Source organism: Stomoxys calcitrans, chromosome 2 (assembly GCF_963082655.1).
Source record: "Stomoxys calcitrans chromosome 2, idStoCalc2.1, whole genome shotgun sequence".
NCBI lineage: Eukaryota > Metazoa > Arthropoda > Insecta > Diptera > Muscidae > Stomoxys > Stomoxys calcitrans.
The window spans coordinates 29,787,552-29,808,871 of NC_081553.1; the positions used below are offsets into that span (position 1 = coordinate 29,787,552).

Consider the following 21,320-nt stretch of genomic DNA (forward strand, 5'->3'; position numbering starts at 1 on the left):
CTAAGCACGCCTTTACTTGATAGATCCTCCACCATAGGATGTGGGGTATAATACTTTTGTCATACCGTAGGTAACACCTCGAAATATGCGTCTAAGACTCCTCAAGTATATACATTCTTGATCGCCATGACATTTTAAGTCGATCTAGCCATGTCCGTCGATCTGTTCGTCCGTCCGTCTGTCAAAAGCACGCCAACATTCGAAGGAGTAAAGCTAGACGCTTGAAATTTTTCACAAATATATCTTATGAGTATAGGTTGGGATTGTTAATGGGCCAAATCGGTCCATGTTTTGATATAGCCGCCTTATAAACCAATCTTGGGTTTTGACTTCTTGAGCCACTAGAGGGCGCAATTTTCATCTGATTTGGCTGAAATTTGAGATAAAGTGTTTTGTTATGACTTCCAACTACTGTGGTAAATATGGTTTAAACTGGTTCATAACCTGATATAGATGCCATATATGCCGATCTTGGATCTTGTCTTCTTGAGCCAATCGAGGTTGCAATTCTAATCCGATTTGGCTACAATTTTGCACGTGGTGTTTTGGTATCGCTTTAAATAACTGTGCTAAGTATGGTTCAAATCGGTTTAAAGCTGATATAGCTGCCATATAAACCGATTTTGGGTCTTGACTTCTTGAGCCACTAGAGGGCGCAATTCTCATCCGATTTGGCTAAAATTGTGCATGAAGAGTTTTTTTTTTTTTAATTGCAATACATGTGCTAAGTATGGTCTAAATCGGTTCATAACCTGATATAGCTGCCATATAAACCGATTTTGGGTCTTGACTTCTTGAGCCACTAGAGGGCGCAATTCTCATCCGATTTGGCTAAAATTGTGCATGAAGAGTTTTTTTTTTTTTAAATTGGAATATATGTGCTAAGTATGATCTAAATCGGTTCATAACCTGATATAGCTGCCATATAAACCGATTTTGGGTCTTGACTTCTTGAGCCACTAGAGGGCGCAATTCTCATCCGATTTGACTGAAATTTTTAATGAAGTGTTTTTTTATGACTTCCAATATCTATGCTAAGTATGATCTAAATCGGTCTATAACCTGATATAGCTGTCATATATACCAATCTTGGATCTTGAATCTTGTGCCACTAGAGGGCGCAATTCTCATCCGAATTGGCTGAAATTTTAAATGTGGTGTTTTTTCTGACTTCAAATAACAGTGCTCCGTATGGTTCAAATCGGTTCATAAGCTGATATAGCTGCCATATAAACCGATCTTGGGTCTTGACTTCTTGAGCCACTAGAGGGCGTAATTCGTATCCGATTTGGCTGAAATTTAGCATGAAGTATTTTTTATGGATCAAATCGGTACATAACCTGATGTAGCTGCTATATAAGCCGATATGGGATTATACGATTTTGCTGAAATTTTGTACCACGGCTTCTCTCATTACCTTCAACATACGTGCCCAATTTGGTCTTATTCGATCGTTTGACCTCATACAGCTCCCATATAAACCTATCTCCCGATTATGCTTCCAGAGCCCCTATAAGGCGCAATTCTTAACCGAATGGACTGAAATATAACCTAATGACTTCTACTATGGTCTTCAACATTCCATTCACTTACGGTGAGTTATAGTCCACAAATTGGACTATGACTTGGTATATCTCCAATAGCATAACAATTCTTATCCATTTTTCTTTGTTTGCCTAAAAAGAGATGCCGCGCTAAGAACTTGACAAATGCGATCCACGGTGTAGGGTATATAAGAATCGGCCTGGTCGAACTTTTCGCGCTCTTAGCTGATTTTTACTAATTTTGCTGAACTGACAAGACATCTTTTGGTCTCGGCAGTTGACGAACTTTGAAATTTCTTGAAAATTCCTATTGGGATTTTTAATGCATTTGATGCACACATTTTCACAAAACTTACTAAATGCGAGTACCTAGAGCATATTCAAAACAAATAGAATATTCCTTTTGAAATTGAAAAAAAAAACACAACAACAAATAAATTTATGTTGTAAAAACAACATAACGAGCAAAGATGAGTACTAGGTATGCTAAAAATTGGACTATGTATGATACATCTAAAAGCGATGAACATGCGATGTTGGATGGACGGACATAAAATAAATCAGTAAGGAAAGGCAAAAGTGGGGCGGTGCCGACTTTATAATACCCTACACTTACCCTATAGGTAAGTAAGAGCTATATCTAGTTCCGAGCCAATTTTGATCGACCTCGGCGAGCCATTGTCAACTACGGTTGACAAATGACATCATTATTGGAAATTGCCCAAAATCTGACAAACATATACATGGGAGCTATATCTAATACTGAAACGATTTTGGGCAAACTTCTCAGATATTGTGGTAATCGTTGAAGAAAGCGTTGTACAAAATTTTGGAAAGATTGGTCATTAAATGCGATTGCTATGGTTCTAGAAATGAAAATCGGGCGATATATATATAAATAAGAGATATATCAAAATCTGAACCGATTTCTATGACATTCACCAATAATGTCGATAGTCATAAGAAAATCCTTCCTACCAAACTACGAGAGAATCGGTTAACAAATGACCATTTTTTTGCATTATTACTGCAAATCGGACGAACATATATATGGGAGCTATATCTAAATCTGAACCGATTTCAAGCAAACTTCTCATATATTGTGGTAGTCGTTGAGGAAAGCGTTGTACAAAATGTTGGTCAATAAATGCGCTTGCAATGGCTCTAGGAGTGAAAATAGGGCTATATATATATATATATATGAGAGCTATATCTAAATCTGAACCGATTTCTATGACATTCACCAATAATGTCGAGAGTCATAAGAAAATCCGTCCTGCCAAATTTCAAGAGAATCGGTTAACAAATGCCATTTTATTGCATTATTACTGCAAATCGGACGAACATATATATGGGAGCTATATCCAAATCTGAACCGATTTCAAGCAAACTTCTCACACATTGCGGTAGTCGTCGAGGAAGGTGTTGTACAAAATTTTGGATAGATTGGCCAATAAATGCGCTTGCAATGGCTCTAGGAATGAAAATCGGGCTATATATATCTATGAGAGCTATATCTAAATCTGAACCGATTTTTATGAAATTCATTAGTAATGTCGATAGTCATAAGAAAATCCTTCCTACCAAATTTCGGGATAATCGGTTAACAAATGCCCTTTTCATTGCATTATTACTGCAAATCGGACGAACATATAAATGGGAGCTATATCCAAATCTGGACCGATTTTTTCCAATTTCAATAGGCTTCGTCTCAAGGCCGAAATACATGGCCATACCTAATTTTAAGACGATCGGATGAAAATTGCGACCTGTAGTTTGTACACAAATTAATATGGACAAACGGACAGGCAGACGGACATCGATCAGAAAGTGTTTCTGGATCGATCGGTATACTTATCAATGGGTCTATCTCTCTTCTTTCTAGGCGTTATAAACAAATTCACTACGTTATAAAACCTGTACCACAGTAGTTGTGTTGGGTATAACAAGTAAGAGCGTGCTAGGTTCGGCCGGTCCGAATCTTATATACCCTCCACAGTGGCTCGCATTTGTCGAGTTCTTTGCGCGGTATCTCTTTTTATGCAAACAAAGAATATTGGATAAGAACTGTCATGCTATTGGAGCTATATCAAGTTATAAACCGATTCGAACCATAAATGAATGCTGAACATTGTAGAAGTCATTGTGTAATATTTCAGTTCATTCTGATAAGAATTGCGCCTCGTAGGGGCTCAAGAAGCAAAATCGGGAGATAGGTTTATATGGGAGCTGTATCAAGCTATTAATCGAATCAGACCATATTAGACACGTATGTTGAAGGTCATGAGAGAAGTTGTTGTACAAAATTTCTGCCAAATCGGATGGGAATTGCGCCCTCTAGAGGCTCAAGAAGTCAAGATCCCAGATCGGTTTATATGGCAGCTATATCAGTTTATATACCGATTTGCGCCATACTCGACAAAGTTATTGGAAGTCATAGCAAAACACCTCATGCAAAATTTCAGCCAAATCGGATAAGAATTTCGCCCTCTAGAGGCTTAAAAAGTCAAGATCCCAGATCGGTTTATATGGCAGCTCTATCAGGTTCTATATCGATTTACGCCATACTTAGCACAGCTATTGGAAGTGAAAATCGGACGAGAATTGCGCCCTCTATTGGCTCAAGAAGTCAAGATCCCAGATCAGTTTATATGACAGCTAAACCAGATTATGAACCGATTTAAATCATACTTAACACAGTTATTGGAAGAAATACGAAAACACTACGTGCAAAATTTCAATAAAATCGGACGAGAATTGCGCCTTCTAAGAAGTCAAGACCCAAGATCGGTTTATATGGCAGCTATATCAAAACTTGGACCGATATGGCCCATTTATGGCCCAAAACACCACGTGCAAAATTTCAGTCAAATCGGATAAGAATTGCGCCCTCTATATGCTAAATAAGCCAAGACCCACGATCGGATTATATGACAGCTACCCCAGATTATGAACCGATTTAAATCATACTCAACACAGTTGTTGGAAAAACTGGAAAATACCACGTGCAAAATTTCAGTCAAATTGGATGAGAATTGCGCCCTCTATTGGATCAAGAATTCAAGACCCAAGATCGGTTTATATGGCAGCTATATCAAAACATGGACCGATTTAAACCATACTTATTGCAGTTGTTGGAAGTGCTACCAAAACACTACGTGCAAAATTTCATTCAAATCGGGCGAGAATTGCGCCCTCTAGAGGCTCAAGAAGTCAAGACCCAAGATCGGTTTATATGACACCTAAACCAGATTATGAACCGATTTGAATCATACTTAACACAGTTGTTGGAAGTGATACTAAAACACTACTTGCACACACTCAGTTAAATCGGACGAGAATTGCGCCCTCTAGAGGCTCAAGAAGTCAAGACCCAAGATCGGTTTATATGGCAGCTATATCAGGTTATGGATCGTTGTTGGATATCATAACAAAACGCGTCGTGCAAAATTTCATTCCAATTGGATAAGAATTGCGCCCTCTAGAGGCTAAATAAGTCAATAGCCACGATCGGTTTATATGGCAGCTATATCAAAACTTGGACCGATATGGCCCATTTACAATCCCAACTGACCTACACTAATAAGAAGTATTTGTGAAAAATTTCAAGCGGCTAGCTTTACTCAATCGAAAGTTAGCGTGCTTTCGACAGACAGACGGACGGACGAATGACATGACGATCAAGAATTTATACACTTTATGGGGTCTCGGACGCATATTTCGAGGTGTTACAAACAGAATGACGAAATTAGTATACGCCTATCCTATGGTGGAGGTTTTAAAAAGGAAAAAGGAAGGATTTGATCTGCTATTAGAGCGATATCAAGATATGGTCCGGTCATTCCAATCGGATAAGAATTGCGCCCTCTAGAGGCTCAAGAAGTTAAGACCCAAGATCGGTTTATATGGCAGCTATATCAAAACATGGACCGATTTGGCCCATTTACAATCCCAACCGACCTGCACGAATAAAAAGTATTTGTGCACAATTTCAAGCGGCTAGCTTTACTCCATCGAAAGTTAGCGTGCTTTCAACAGACAGACGGACGGACGGACATGGCTAGATCGACTTGAAATGTCATGACGATCAAGAATATATATACTCTATGGGGTCTTGGACTCATTTTTCGGGGTGTTACAAACAGAATGACGAAATTAGTATAACCCCATCCTAGGGTGGAGGGTATAAAAATTGTTTGAACAAAAACAATTAGAGAACAAAAAAAACAACAACTTTGACAGGAACAAAAAAAAAACCCCAACTCAGCCAATAAGAAAGAATATTTCAAGCGAAAGAACCAAAAAAAAAAACTCCAACCAAAGGGAACACATGTAAATTTTTACTTTTAAAAGGTCCAAGAATATGAAAAAAACCTCACAGCATTTATTCTACAAGAAAAAGGGAAAATACATAAACTGTACAGGCAAGCAAACTCAATGCAGTTGGCAGCAATGCAATATGCAGCATAAGCCCATCATCAACATCGGCATCCACAGCAGCAGCAGCAGCGGCAGCGGCACCTACAAGCACAACTAGTAACACTGCTACAGGAAACTAATCTGTGCGTTTGTTCGTCTCGTGTGTCGAGGGACGTAGTATGTCGCCCGCCCGCTGCCAGTGACATAAACGCACACACAAGTCAAGGGCGAGGGGTATGCTGCTATGGCTATGGCTAGAGGAAAATTCAGTGGCAGAGCAATCAATTTGTCCTATAAGATCGCTTGAATTTGAGTTTTCTTAAAGATCCATGTTGCTGTAGCAGCAGCATTGGCGATGCCGTTTACGTTCAGCTTGACGTTGCTGAATGAAAGAAGATCCTTAGACGTGTGTTTAAATAATGAGCATCTCATAGTTTAATGGTTTATTCTAAAACGAAACGTGGTGCGATCAAGATCATCAGAGATTTTAAGAATAAAAAAAAAAATAAATAAAAACTGACAACACCAGACTGTTTTAGAGAAAAAAAACAAGAAAAAATTTTCAAAAAAATATAAACACAAAGTAGAGGCGTGAAAACTTAGAAAAGAAAAAAAAAATGTTTTTTTTTGTGTAATTTCAAAACACCCGTTGCCGGTTGTAGTAGACAAAAACGTTTTTCTGTGTGGGGTTTTCCCAAGAAAAATTACCAAGCAAAAAAATGAAAACTTGGCAAATGTGCCAAAATAAAATCAAACCACATTCACACCACCAGTAGCAGCAGTGGCAGCAGCAGCAGCAGAAGAGTGAAAAGTGAGCAAATTTTATGAAAATAAAAAGTGTGACCAAATGACATTAAACGCGTGGTAGTTGTAGACAGTTTTATTTGATTAATTGAACCACCCACATATGGTGTGGAAAAAAAGAAATATGAAGTGATTGTTTTTTTTAAAAAAAAGAAAAGAAAAAAATTCAAACCATGTCTTCCTCTCTGAAAATCAGTAACCCCAATTTAAGCATTCCCACGATGAAATCTTTTAAAATGTTCCATGATCTACACCCCAATGCACCCTCTACCCCACCCTACACACCAGGTTTAGCTGGTGGCGGTATCAACATTGAGCCATCAACAGCGGTGGAGGAGGAAGAGCACGACACTAATTACAGGCCACTGAAATCGGCCAACTCTCCAGGCAACAATGGCCACATCACCAGCATAACTGCTGCTGTGGGCTCTTGCAATTTAATGTCACCCCCTCACACATTGAATGGCTCTCGTGGACAGGGGGAGCATTTTCGTGCTTCCATGTGCAATCTGAAAGCTTTAAGCAATGCCTGCAATTATGGCGATTTTGCTTCGGCTGATGTGCATTTTCCCGACTTTTCACAACTGACATTTGGCAATGCGGAGACTCCCACCTCAATTTATGGCAGTGGTGGCGATATGCATTTTGGTGCAACACAAGCCAACAATGCTGAGGATAATATGATGAGGGGTTTCGAGGATGAAAAATGTGTCAATATGTCTCAATACTCCCAGCAGCAGCAGCCACTACAACAGCAGCAGACTTTGGGCAATAGGGAGGATGTTTTCCGTTTTGAGCCTGAGGATATAGCCCGTTTAACGGAGACTTGCCAATTCGAGGAAGGCCCCCATGAGGCTAACTCTCTGATGATGATGCCTCATACCCCTTACACCCCACAGACCCCTTATACACCTTATGCTGCCAGCTATATGCCCTTTACCCCCAGCAGCCAGCAACAAAACCAACAACAAACACAACAAGCCAATGATTACCAATTTTGTGCCACTTCAACTTCTTATGCTCAACAGCAGGCGGAGTGTGCTACACAATTAGCCACAACTGTTATGCAGGATTTTCCCAGTGTGGGCTATAATCTAGATATAGAGTACTACAATTATGATGATATCAATTGTCAATCGAAGGAACAATCTCCCTGTTCCTCTCCTCCTTTGGATCCTTGGATGTCCTTGAATTTAAATGAAGCTCCCACCCGCAGCCAGGATTCGCCCAAAATAATGAATACCAGCTATGAGTATATGCCTCAGCAGCATAGCTATGAGCCCAGCATTAAACAGGAGGCAGCAGGTAAATTGCCCTCCATGATGTCCACTTTTGGCACCCCCAAATATGAGCCGCTCAACAGTTTCGCCTACAATGACTATGACAATCATTCTCAATCGCTGCCACAGCAGAGAGGGCATGTCTACAGTCCTCCCTCGCACAACGAATCTGTGACCGATACTCACTATAACCCAAATTTGAATAACTTCAATGCCATGGCTGAGGATTTTGAAAATTGCAATATGCTGAATTTGGAGAAACCCAATAGGGATCACAAGGTCATCTGGACCATAGATGAGTTGGATGAATTCAATGACTTCAATGCGGTGGGCCAAATGCAAGCCAATTCCCTCAACCTGAATCACTGTCAATTTCATCAACAGCCCAATGAGGATGAAGATGAGGAGGATATTGAGGATTATGGCGAGCTATTGGAAAATGAGGAAGAGGTTTTCCTTATGCCCGAGGATAAAGACAATGATGAGGTTTTCCTTGTGGAGAAACCCAAGCATGTGAAAAATCGCCGAAAACGGCATGCAGCCCAGATAGAAATATCTCAAGACATAGTGCCCTCCTTGGAGGATTTTCCCACAGGACCCATGGTCTGCCTATGGACTGATTGCAATGAGGAATTTCCCAATCAAACTGAGTTTGTCTGTCACATAGAAAAGAAACATGTGGATGTGAAGAGGGGTGAAGACTTCTCCTGCTTTTGGGTGGATTGTCCTAGACGCTATAAGCCCTTCAATGCCCGCTATAAGCTTTTAATACACATGCGAGTGCATAGTGGTGAAAAACCCAATAAATGTCCGGTAAGTAGAAAATTTGTTTTTTTTTATATAAAAAAAACCCCCGAAAAAAGAATGAACAACAAATTGCATTTTTTTGAGTAATAGCTCTCCCAAAACTATAAAAACAAAACCATATTCAATTATTCAACTTTTAGTTAAATGGCGAAAAATGATTACGTTTATATTTATTAAATGTCATATACATTTAAAATTTTGTTTGTTTTTTCTTTTTTCAACCAAACATACACTCATACATGTTTGTATGGTGTTCCCTAGAAGACCATTTAATATTTATATACATATTGAATTTAATTAAAATTGATGGATTTTATTTTGTTTCCCCTTCTTTTTGGCCAAAAAATATTCCAATGAAATTTGATGAAGTTTCAACTGCAAAAACAAAAGCTTATCAATGTTTAAAAGAGAAAAATGTGGCACAACAAAACAAATTTCCCCCCAAAAAAAAATACTCACACAAAGAGAGTGGCATCCAATTCAATTTACTGGGATTTTGGGTGATTTGGTGTCTATGGAAATTGATGACATTTTGTCATGATTATAAATTAAGTTTGGTTTTTTTTTAACGGTGTACTATATGTGGCCAACAAGTATGCTTTCGTATAGCACTTAACGTTTTTTGTTGCCTATTTATGGGCGTTTTTTGAACAAATGTTTTTATGCAGGGAAATTTAAAACTACAGAAAAAAAATCTTAAGTTATAAGTGAGTCAAAACAGAAAATAAGAATCTTTGCGTGGAAATTCTAATCATAATTAAGTATTTTTATTTGCCAATTATTTGCTCAAAATCTACATAAATCCCTAAAGTATGCAACGAAAAAAAACTACATATATCCCTAAAGTATGCATTAAAAAAAACAACATTAATCTTATAACGGCCAATGAGTTTTACGAAATTATCCTTATTTAATCCCATTTTGATAATGTTTTATTTATAAAATAAAATTTTAAAAAATTTTGTAAAATTACCCAAGTTAGCTCAACCCCTATAAGGATTATAAGCAAGCAAATGAGATTTTAAGGGATTCAAGAAGCTACATTGTAATAATGTTTTAAATGGAAGGTGCATCACATTAAGACCTCTATTCTAGTGATATTTGATGTGGGTTTTGGGGTTCTTTTACAGCCAGCACCGAGGACGGATTTTGTCATTCCATGTAACACATTGGAAAATCCATTTCTGATCCCGTAAAGTATATACATTAGGGCGGGTCGATATTTTTATAAATTGTTTACAAGAAACGCAAAATAAATACAATTCTAAAAAGTTCCTTCAAAGAAACCCAGCATCTAAAACAAGTAAAAGCGTGATAAGTTCTGCCGGGTCGAATCTTTTATACCCTCCACCATAGATCGCATTTGCCGAGTTCATTTCTCGATATCCTTTTTTAGGCAAACAAAGGATAAAAGAAGAGAATTGCTATGTTGTCAGAGCTATATCAAGCTATGGTCCAATTCGGACCATGATTGAATTGAATCTTGGGGACCACAGTAGAAGTCATTGTGTAATATTTCAAACAATTCGAATAAGAATTGCTCCATTTAGAGCTCATGAAGTATAATAGAGGGACCGGTTTATATGGGAGCTGTATCAGGCTATGGACCGATTCCAACCGTATTTGACACGTTTGTTAAAGGTCATGGGAGAAGCCAAATCGGATAATAATTACGGCCTCCCAGTAGAAGTCATTTTGTAATATTTCAGCCAATTCGAATAAGAATTGCGCCCTTTAGGGCTCATGAAGTATAATAGAGGGACCGGTTTATATGGGAGCTGTATCAGGCTATGGACCGATTCCAACCGTATTTGACACGTATGTTAAAGGTCATGGGAGAAGCCAAATCGTAGAATAATTACGGCCTCTGGAGGCTCAATAAGTCAAGATTCCTGATCGGTTTATATGGCAGCTATATCTGGTTATGGATCGATTTCAATCATATTTAGCACAGTTGTTAGAAGTTATAACAAAACACCTCATGCAAAATTTCAGCCAAACCGGAAAATAATTGCGCCCTCTAGTGGCTCAAGAAGTCAAGATTCCTGATCGGTTTATATGGCAGCTATATCTGGTTTTCGATCGATTTCAACCATATTTAGTACAGTTGTTAAAAGTCATAACAAAACACTTCGTGTGTAATTTCAGTCAAATCGGATATGAATTGCGCCCTCTAGAGGCTCAAGAAATCAAGAAGTCAAGACCCAAGATCGGTGTATATGACAGCTATACCAGATTATCAACCGATTTGAATCATACTTAACATAGTTGTTGAAAGTGATACCCAAGCACATTGTGCAAAATTTCAATCAAATCGGATGAGAATTGCGCCCTCTAGAGGCTCAAGAAGTCAAGACCCACGATCAATTCCAACTGACCTACACTAATAAAAAGTATTTGTGCAAAATTTCAAGTGGCTAGCTTTACTCCTTCGGAAGTTAGCGTGCTTTCGATAGACAGACGAACGGACGGACAGACGGACGGACATGGCTAGATCGACTTAAAATGTCATGACGATCAAGAATATACATATTTTATGGGATCTTAGACGAATATTTCGAGGAGTTACTAACAAAATGACTAAATTAGTATACCCCCATCCTATGGTAGAGGGTATAGAAACGTACAAAATGGTACTTTATTTACGGGTTGAGCTCAAGTTTTCAAAATGACCATACAGTTACACCTTGACAGCATATATCAACCGACAGGAGGTTTTTATAACCACCACCAAAGGATGGGGGTGTATTCATATCGTTATTCCGTTTGCAGCACAACGATATATCCATTTCCTACCTTAAAAATCTAAGACGATCTAGACATGTCCGTCCGCCTGACTGTTAAAATTACGCTACAGTCTTTAAAAATAGAGATATTGAGCTGAAACTTTGCACAGATTCTTTTTTTGTCCATTAGCAGGATTAAGATCGAAGATGGGCTATATCGGAGTATATCTTTATATAGCCCCCATATAGACCGATCCGCCGATTTAGTGTCTTAGGCCTATAAAAGACACATTTATCATCGGATTTTGCTGAAATTTTGTACAGTGAGTTGCGTTACGCCCTTCGACATCCTTCGTCAATTTTGCTTAGATCGGTCCATATTTGGATATAGCTGCACATATAGACCGATCTCTCGATTTGAGGTTTTGGGCCCATAAAAGCCACATTTATTATCCGATTTTGCTGAAATTAGAAACAGTGAGTTGTCTTAGGCCCTTCGACATCCTTCTTCAATTTCATTTAGATCGGTCTAGATTTGGATATAGCTGCCATATAGACCGATCTCTCGATTTAAGGTAATGGGGCCAAAGAGGGCGCATTTATTGTCCGATGTCGCCGAAATTTTGGACAGTGTGTTATGTTAAGCCCCTTGACATACTTCTGCAATATCGCACAGATCGGTCCAGATTTGGATATAGATGCCATATAGACCGATATCTCTGTTTTAGGTTTTGAGACCATAAAAGGCGCATTAATTGTCCGATTTCGCCGAAATTTGGAACAGTGAGTTGCGTTATGCTCTTCGACAACTTTCTACAATTTGGATCAGATCGGTCCAGATTTGGATATAGCTGCCATAATAGACCGATCTCTCGATTTTAAATTTTGGGTCCATAAAAGGCGCATTTATTTTTTCGATTTCGCCGAAATTTGTGACAGTGAATTGCTTTAGGCTCTTCGACAACTTTCTGCAATTTGGCCCAGATCGGTTCAGATTTGGATATAGCTGCCATATAGATCGATTTCTCGATTTATGGTTTTGGGCCCATAAAAGGCACATTTATAATCCGATTTCGCTGAAATTTAACATAGTGACTTATATTAGGCTTTTCGACATCCGTTTCGTATATGGTACAGATCGGTCTATATTTGGATATGGCTACCAAAAAGACCAATATTTTGTTCTACAAAATTGAGCATTGACTTTTACTTATTAGACCATTCAATGTCCGTGTCCAAATTGTTCCAAATTGGACCATCTATCGATATGGCTACTATGGGGCTATAAATTATGCATTTTTTTCCGGGATTATGGCGAAAGGTGGTTTATATATATACCCGAGGTGGTGGTGGTGGTATCCAAAGTTCGGCCCGGCCGAACTAAACGCCTTTTTACTTGTTTTTATAAATGGATCGAGAATTTTAAAACTGTGACTTGTATAAGGTTTCTCGACACCTGAAACAATTATGATCCAGATTGGGGCAAATTTGAAAATCAAATAGAGTTAAAATAATAGGCCATTTAAGTGCAAATCGGACGATACATATAAATGGCAGCTATATCTAAATCTGAACCGATTTGGATAAAAATTTGCAGATATATTAAAATCAGTAACAAAACAATGCATACCTAAATTTGTGCACATCGGTGGAAAATTTTAGTTACTAGGGCCATTTAGGTGGAAATCGGGTGATATATATATATGGGAGCTATATCTTAATCTGAACCGATTTTGATGAAATTTTGCAAATATGTTAGGATCAGTAACAAAACAGTCTGTGCCAAATTTCGTGCACGGTCATTTAAGTGCAAATCGGGCGATACATATATATGGGAGCTATATCTAAATCTGAAACGATTTTGATGAAATTTTGCAAATATGTTAAGATCAATAACAAAACAGACCGTGCCAAATTTTGTGCAGTTTGGTTGAAATTTTTAGCTACTACGGCCATTTAGGTGCAAATCCGGCGATACATATACATGGGAGCTATATCTTAAACTGAACCGATTTTGATGAAATCTTGCACATATGCTAAGATCAGTAACAATACAATTCGTGCCAAATTTTGTGCAGATCGGTTGAAAATTTTAGCTACTATGGCCATTTAAGTGCAAATCGGGCGATACATATACATGGGAGCTATATCTTAAACTGAACCGATTTTGATGAAATCTTGCCGATATGTTAAAATCGGAAAAAAAAACAGTCTGTGCCCAATTTTGTGCAGATCGGTTGAAAATTTTAGCTAATATGGCCATTTAAGTGCAAATCGGGCGATACATATATATGGGAGCTATATCTTAAACTGAACCGATTTTGATGAAATCTTGCGGGTATGTTAAAATCAGTAACAAAACAGTCTGTGCCAAATTTTGTGCAGATCGGTTGAAAATTGTCCTTACTACGGCAATTTAAGTGCAAATCGGGCGTTGCATATATATGGGAGCTATATCTTAAACTGAACCGATTTTTATCAAAATCAATATTGTAAGTCCCTGGGCCAAAAAAGTGTTATGTGCAAAATTTCGTGATGATTGGACAACAATTACCACCTGCATTTTGATTACAAGAATATATGGACTCATGGACGGACAGACGGACATGGCTAAATCGAATCAGAAAGTGATTGAAGAGTTGCTCGGTATGCTTATCAATGGGTCTAGCTCTTCTTCTTCTTAGCGTTGTAAACAAATGCACAAATCTATAATACCCTGTAGCATAGTGGTGGTGTAGGGTTTAAAGGGTAATTAGTACATCTATTGTGGGGGGGGGGGGGGGGGGCGGTCTCCAAAGTTCGACACAGCCGAATTTTCTGCAGCCAAATTTTCTGCGATTTGAAATTCTTATTGGGTTGCCCAAAAAGTAATTGCGGATTTTTTAAAAGAAAGTAAATGCATTTTTAATAAGACTTAGAATGAACTTTAATCAAATATACTTTTTTTACACGTTTTTTTCTAAAGCAAACTAAAAGTAACAGCTGATAACTGACAGAAGAAAGAATGCAAATACAGAGTCACAAGCCGTTGAAAAAATTTGTCAACGCCGACTATATGAAAAATCCGCAATTACTTTTTGGGCAACCCATATTTTTGTAACCATTTTCAAGCTTTATTATATGAATACATATTCAAATTAGGAAAAATTCATAGCAATATGGTGATAGAGGAAACTTATTTGCTAAAACTAAATAACTTATGCTTAGCGGCAAGCCATATGGTAATTAATTGTTATTACAACTGTTAGTTACTCAAATGAGCGAAGAGTAAAAAACAGGAAAATATTTATATATGTACTGACTATTAATTATTCAGTTTTAGCTGTTTTTAATGTGGAATAATTTATCAAAGCAATAGTTTGCCTCCCGTCCAACATAATGTGTTATTTGATATGTGAAAAACTCTCTGCAGCTGGAAAACAAGTGGCATGGTCCTCAGTAATGAGCTGAGTCTGTTTTTTTTCTGCTATTAGTATATCTGTTGATCTGCATAATGTAAACAAAATAGATTCTCAACTATGCCATGGGTTCTTTGCTACGTGGAAATGCTTAAAAACATGTGCAGCATTATAGTCATCCTCATCCTCATCATCATCAGCAACAGTGCTCTTCGCATAGTCCTGTCTTGCTCACCATCAGGCTGATGAGTCTCCGCAGCCATATCCTCCATGTATGGTATACAAAAATATTTTTTGTGCAACAACATATGTGAGCATAATAATATCATATATCCTTATAGAAGCACAGCAGCTGCCTTTCAATAACATTTCATTTGAATTTGTTTCATTTTCATTAAATAAAAAAAAAAATCAGAAAACATGAAACTTTTACTGGTAATGTTGTTTGGGGGTTTTTCATATGGTTTTTTTTTTCGTCCTCTTTTTTAAGTAAATGTTGATGGAAATAATTTTATGCCTTGGATAGACAACATGTTGGTTGTTCTTTTTTGTTTTATTTTCTCTTTTCATATGGGCAATGAAAACATTTACCTCTTTTTGTTTGATTACACAAAAATTTTATTTATATTACTTGAAATTTTTCTCTTGTCCCACAAGTATTTTTCATCATTTCCAAATGAAGGCATGTATTGGTGAGGACGTGATGTTGTATTAAGGATTCATTTAAAATTTGGGTAAATTTTTCATAAAGTTGTATGCCTTATGAAGAACAGCAATTATGTTGATAGGCACATACATGTATTACAATGACACAGAAAGTATGTCATTTTGGAAAATTAATTTTTTTTTTACTTATTAGTTATGTTTGCCCAAAAAAAATTACAATTTATTTTTCTTTTCTTTTAGTTTCCCAGCTGTAATAAGGCCTTCTCTCGTTTGGAAAATTTAAAAATTCATCAACGTTCCCATACTGGAGAACGTCCCTACGGCTGCCAATATAAAGGATGTTTGAAAGCCTTCAGCAATAGTTCGGATCGAGCAAAGCATCAAAGGACTCATTATGATACGGTAAGTATTCAAATGATGTAATCTTCAAAAATAAAAGTGAAGTGAAGTTTGGTAGTGCCCAATCTTGTTATCTGAATGATTTCTTTGCTTAAATAGAAACTAAAACAAGTAAAAAGGCGTTAAGTTCGGCCGGGCCGAACTTTGGATACCCACCACCTCGGGTATATATGTAAACCACCTTTCATTAAAATTCGGTGAAAATTTCATACCTTATACTCATATACCTCATACCGATCTGAACTATATACGACACGGATGTCGAAAAGCCGAACATAAGTCACTGTGTCAAATTTCAGTGAAATCGTATTCTAAATGCGCCTTTGATGGGTCCAAGACTTTAAATCGAGATATCGGTCTACATGGCAGCTATATCCAAATCAGGACTGATTTGGGCCAAGTTGCATAAACATGTCGAAAAGCCTAACACAAAGCACTGTCCCAAATTTCGGCGAAATCGGACAATAAATGCCTCTTTTATGGGCCCTAAACCTTAAATCGAGAGATCGGTCTATATGGCACCTATATGCAAATCTGGACCGATCTGGGCAAAATTGAAGAAGGACGTCGAAGAGCCTAACCAAACTCACTGTTTCAAATTTCAGCGACATCGGACAATAAACGCGTTTTTTATGGCCCCAAAACTTAGATATCGGTTTATAAGGCAGCTATATCTAAATCTGGACCGATCTGTGCGATATTCAAGAAGTATGTCAAGGGGCTTAACTTAACTCACTGTTCCAAATTTCGGCGACATCGGACAATAAATGAGCATTTTATGGGCCCAAAACCATAAATCAAGAAATCGGTCTATATGGCAGCTATATCCAAATCTGAACCGATCTGGACCAAATTAAAGAAATATGTCAAAGGGCCTAACACAACTCACCGTCCCAAATTTCAGCAAAATCGGATAATGAATGTGGCTTTTATGGGCCTTACACCATAAATCGGAGGATCGATCTATATGGCAGCTATATCCAAATCTGGACCGATCTGAGCCAAATTAACGAAGGATGTCGATGGGCCTTATACAATTCACTGCCCCGAATTTTATCAAAATCGGATAATAAATGTGGCTTTTGTGGGCCTAAGACCCTTAACCGGAGGATCGGTCTATATGGCAGCTATATCCAAATCTGAACCGATCTGGGCCAATTGAACGAAGGAAGTCGAAGGGCCTAAGACAACTCAGTGTTCCAAATTTCAGCGAAATCAGATAATAAATGTGGCTTTTATGGGCCTTAGACCCTAAATCGGAGGATCGGTCTATATGGCAGCTATATCCAAATCTGAACCGATCTGAGCCAAATTGACGAAGGATGTCGAAGGGCCTAACACAACTCACTGCCCCAAATTTCAACAAAATCGGATAATAAATGTGGCTTTTATGGGCCTAAGACCCTAAATCGGCGGATAGGTCTATATGGGGGCTATATCAAGATATAGTCCGATATAGCCCATCTTCGAACTTAACTTGCTTATGAACAAAAAAAGAATCTCTGCAAAATTTCAGCTCAATATCTCTATTTTTAAAGACTGTAGCGTGATTTCAACAGATAGACGGACAGACGGACGGACATGTCTAGATCGTCTTAGATTTTTACGCTGATCAAGAATATATATACTTTATAGGGCCGGAAATGGATATTTCGATGTGTTGCAAACGGAATGACAAAATGAATATACCCCCATCCTTCGGTGGTGGGTATAAAAACGCATTACCAGGGGTCTCAACTAAAGTCCCCATTCAAAATTTTCCTAAATTTTGAAAAAAAAAAACATTGTATTCTTAAACTCTTCAGACATTAAATCGAAAGATGATCCAAGCACTCTACACTCTCGGCTACTGGGTGCCCTTGTCCATCTTAGGCCAAGTTGGCTTAGGTAAGCTTAGGTTTAGTGGCAGTGTGCCATCAAACTCACTTAGACGTTGTCGTCCATTGTGTTACCACAGGAACAGGTGAAGGAAGTTGCTTTCTAGTTCCTTCCGTTGAACCATTCAGATCGTTTTAAAAAGCCCAAAAGCTTGCGAATTTTCACATTCCCTAATTCAGACAATAACCTCTTCTTCCACATCCTCACAGCTTCTTCAGAAATCGTTACTTACAACATTCAGTTCAGTATTTACCGATCACACAGTGACCTGCCACAACGAACACAATGACTAAGAAGTCTCTTCTAGCCAACGAAAACAAAGCGGTAGACTTCTTTAAGTCTACAAGTAAAAGAGTGCAAAGTTCGGCCGGGCCGAATCTTTTATACCCTCCACCACGGATCAAATTTGTCGAATTATTTTCTCGGTACCTCGGTTGTGCTGTTTCAGGCTATAGACCGCTTCGGACCGCATTTCATACGTACGTAAGCCGTTGTTCAAAAATCGGATAATAATTGCGCCCTCTAGAGACCCCAGATCCCACATCGGTTTATATGACAGCTATATCAGGTTATAGACCGATTTCCACCAAACTAAGTACAATTGTTGAAAATATATCAACAAAACACTTCGTGCCAAATTTCAACCAAATCGGATAAGAATTACGCCCTTTAGAGGGTCAAGAAGTAAAATAGAACGATCGGTTGATATGGAAGCTGCATCAGGCTATAGACCGATTCGGACAGTATTTTACACATACGTTGGAGGTTATGGGAGAAGCCGTTGTTCAAAATTTCTGCCAAATTGGCTAGTAATTATGCCTTCTAGAGGCTCAAGAAGTCAAGATCCCAGATCGGTTTATATGACAGCTATATCAGGTTATGAACCGATTTTAAGCATACTTAGTACAGTTGTTGGAAACCTTAACAAAACACTTCATGCCAAATTACGCCCTCTAGAGGCTCTAGAATTCAAGACCCGAGATCGTTTTATATGACAGCTATATCAGGTTATAGACCGATTTCCACCATACTTAGTACAGTTGTTGGAAATCTCAACAAAACACATCACGCAAAATTTCAGCCAAATCGGATAAGAATTGCGCCCTCTAGAGGCTCAAGAAGTCAAGATCCAAGATCGGTTTATATGGCTGCTATATCAAAACTTTGACCGGTTCGGTCCAGAAGCTATTTAAAATCTTTAAAATAAGAGGCCACTGTAGCGCAAAGGTTAGCATGTCCGCCTATGACGTTGAACGCCTCGGATCGAATCCTGGCGAGAACATCAGAAAATAAAAATTCAGCGGTGGCAATCCCCTCCTGATGCTGGCTTCATCCATGGGGTACTATGCCATGCATAGAAGACATATAAAAACTTCTCCCCAAAGCGGTGTCGCACTGCGGCACGCCATTCGGTCTCGGCTATAAAAAAAGGGATCTCCTTATTATTGCGATTAAACTTGAAGCGGACAAAAAAAAAAAAAAAGCGCTTGAACATTCCACTAAGGAACAGGGGCAAACTTCTCACATATCAATGAGTGCAGTCCGATTCAAGTTTTAAGCTCAATGATAAGGGGCCTCCTTTTTTATAGTCGAGTCCGAACGGCATGCCGCATTGCGACACCTCTTTAGAGAGAAGTTTTACATGGCATAGTACCTCACAAATGTTGCCAGCATTAGTAGGGGAAAACCACAATTGACAATTTTTTCTCATGGTCTCGCCAGGATTCGAACCCAGGCGTTCAGCGTCATAGGCGGACATGCTAACCTCTGCGCTACGGTGGCCCCAGCGGACAGCACTCATTGATATATGAGCAGTTTGTCCCTGTTCTTTAATGGAAAGTTCATGGGCAAATTTGCATTTGCATGATTATCGGCTTGAAGTACAATCAAAACATTTATGAATGAAATTCGACTTTGTTCATATGGCGCCCTTCACCTCATAATGGCACGTTTGCATCTGTCAATACGTTGGATCCAATTCTAGATGACATGGCCAAACATTTCAGCCGAAAAAGGTCGCATTTTCGCGTTCAATGATGGGCTGAGGTAACACCGTCGGCTTGTTGGCATAGACCAAAAAGAATTGCCTAAAGGCGTCAAATCGATAGATAACGCGACTCTCCTATAAATCCGTTGTAATGTGTGACATGTGGCTCGTGGCACTGTCCTATTGAAACCACATGCCGTTCTGGCCCATATTTTCCAATTCAAGCCAAAAATAATCAGGGAACATGGTGAAGCATTGTCCATACACGGTAACGTAACAATTGACTTCGTCGACGAAGAAGTATGGCCCATAGTTGCCGCCGGCATGCAAACCGCACCAAGCAGTTAGTTTTTGTGTATGAAATGTTGATTTGTGAGGCACATTGGGGATTTCCTCCTGATTTTCTCCAATAACGCATATTTTGCTTATTGACGAACCCATTGAGCCAAAAAAAAAAAAAAAAATGAGAAATGAAGTTAACGCTCTTAGGTTAGGTTAGTTTGGCTGCGGATATTAATCCGCTTCATGCCACTATGGACGTACACCTATGCCCGTAATGGGCTTGTTGTGCGCTCTAAATACTAAACAAGTAAAAGCGTGCTAAGTTCGGTCGGGCCGAATCTTGGGAACCCAGCGCCATGGATTCTGCTAAAAATTTATACAAAATAAAATAGTCGGTAATGAGACTTATTAATTCTGGCTACCAGTGCTTTCGGAATGAAAATGACCTTCGTATCCCTCCATCCCACATTCTGAGTATATCTCCCTAAGCCATGGAACCAGTCTATCAGACACAGCTTGTAATTCAACCGGTAATACATCATCAGGGCTTGGCGACTTAAAGGAGTCGAAACTTCTTATCGGCCATTGCATTTTCGCCTCAGACACACTTTCCCTAATAGCCTTCGACGAATGTATACCAGTGACAACCTCTTCTGGCGCCACGTTGTCCATTGGAGAATTTCCCGGGAAATGTGTATCAACGAGTAGTTCTAGTGTTTCCTCACTGTACATTGTCCATATATTCTCTGACTTCTGAATATACCCCACCGTAATTGGTCTTGAGGACAGAATCTTCCTTAGCCTAGAGGCCTCCACGCAGCTACAGAATTCTACCTAGGATTTGTTCTGAGCCTTTCTCAGCTCGCCCTTATAGTTTCTTAGCTCAGCCCTATAGATGTCCCAATCGTATGGTGCTCTTGTGGCTTTTGCTCTGTCGAAGAGTTTTCAGCAGTCCTTCCTTGGACCAACGAGCTCTGGGGTCCACTATGGCGGTCGCTGTTTGCCCCTTGGCTTGGCACTAGGGCATGCTAACACAAGCGAGTCATTCAGGGCCTTGTGATTCGCTTGACCAAAATGCAAATTTTGCCCATGAACATTCCACTTAGGAACAGGGGCAAACTTCTCACATA

The 21,320-nt window shown here is 38.8% G+C and overlaps 1 protein-coding gene across 1 annotated transcript in view; it reads left to right on the top strand.

Annotated features, from left to right (window-relative positions):
- Positions 1-6,563: 6,563 nt before the first annotated feature.
- The window catches only part of LOC106082612 (uncharacterized), a 29,320-nt gene continuing 14,563 nt past the window's right edge, over positions 6,564-21,320 (top strand). Inside the window, exons 1-2 of the mRNA XM_013245231.2 lie at positions 6,564-8,860; positions 15,885-16,046. Coding sequence (XP_013100685.2) covers positions 6,941-8,860; positions 15,885-16,046 — 2,082 coding nt within the window. The 5' untranslated portion in view covers positions 6,564-6,940. The remainder of the gene's footprint in view (positions 8,861-15,884; positions 16,047-21,320) is intronic.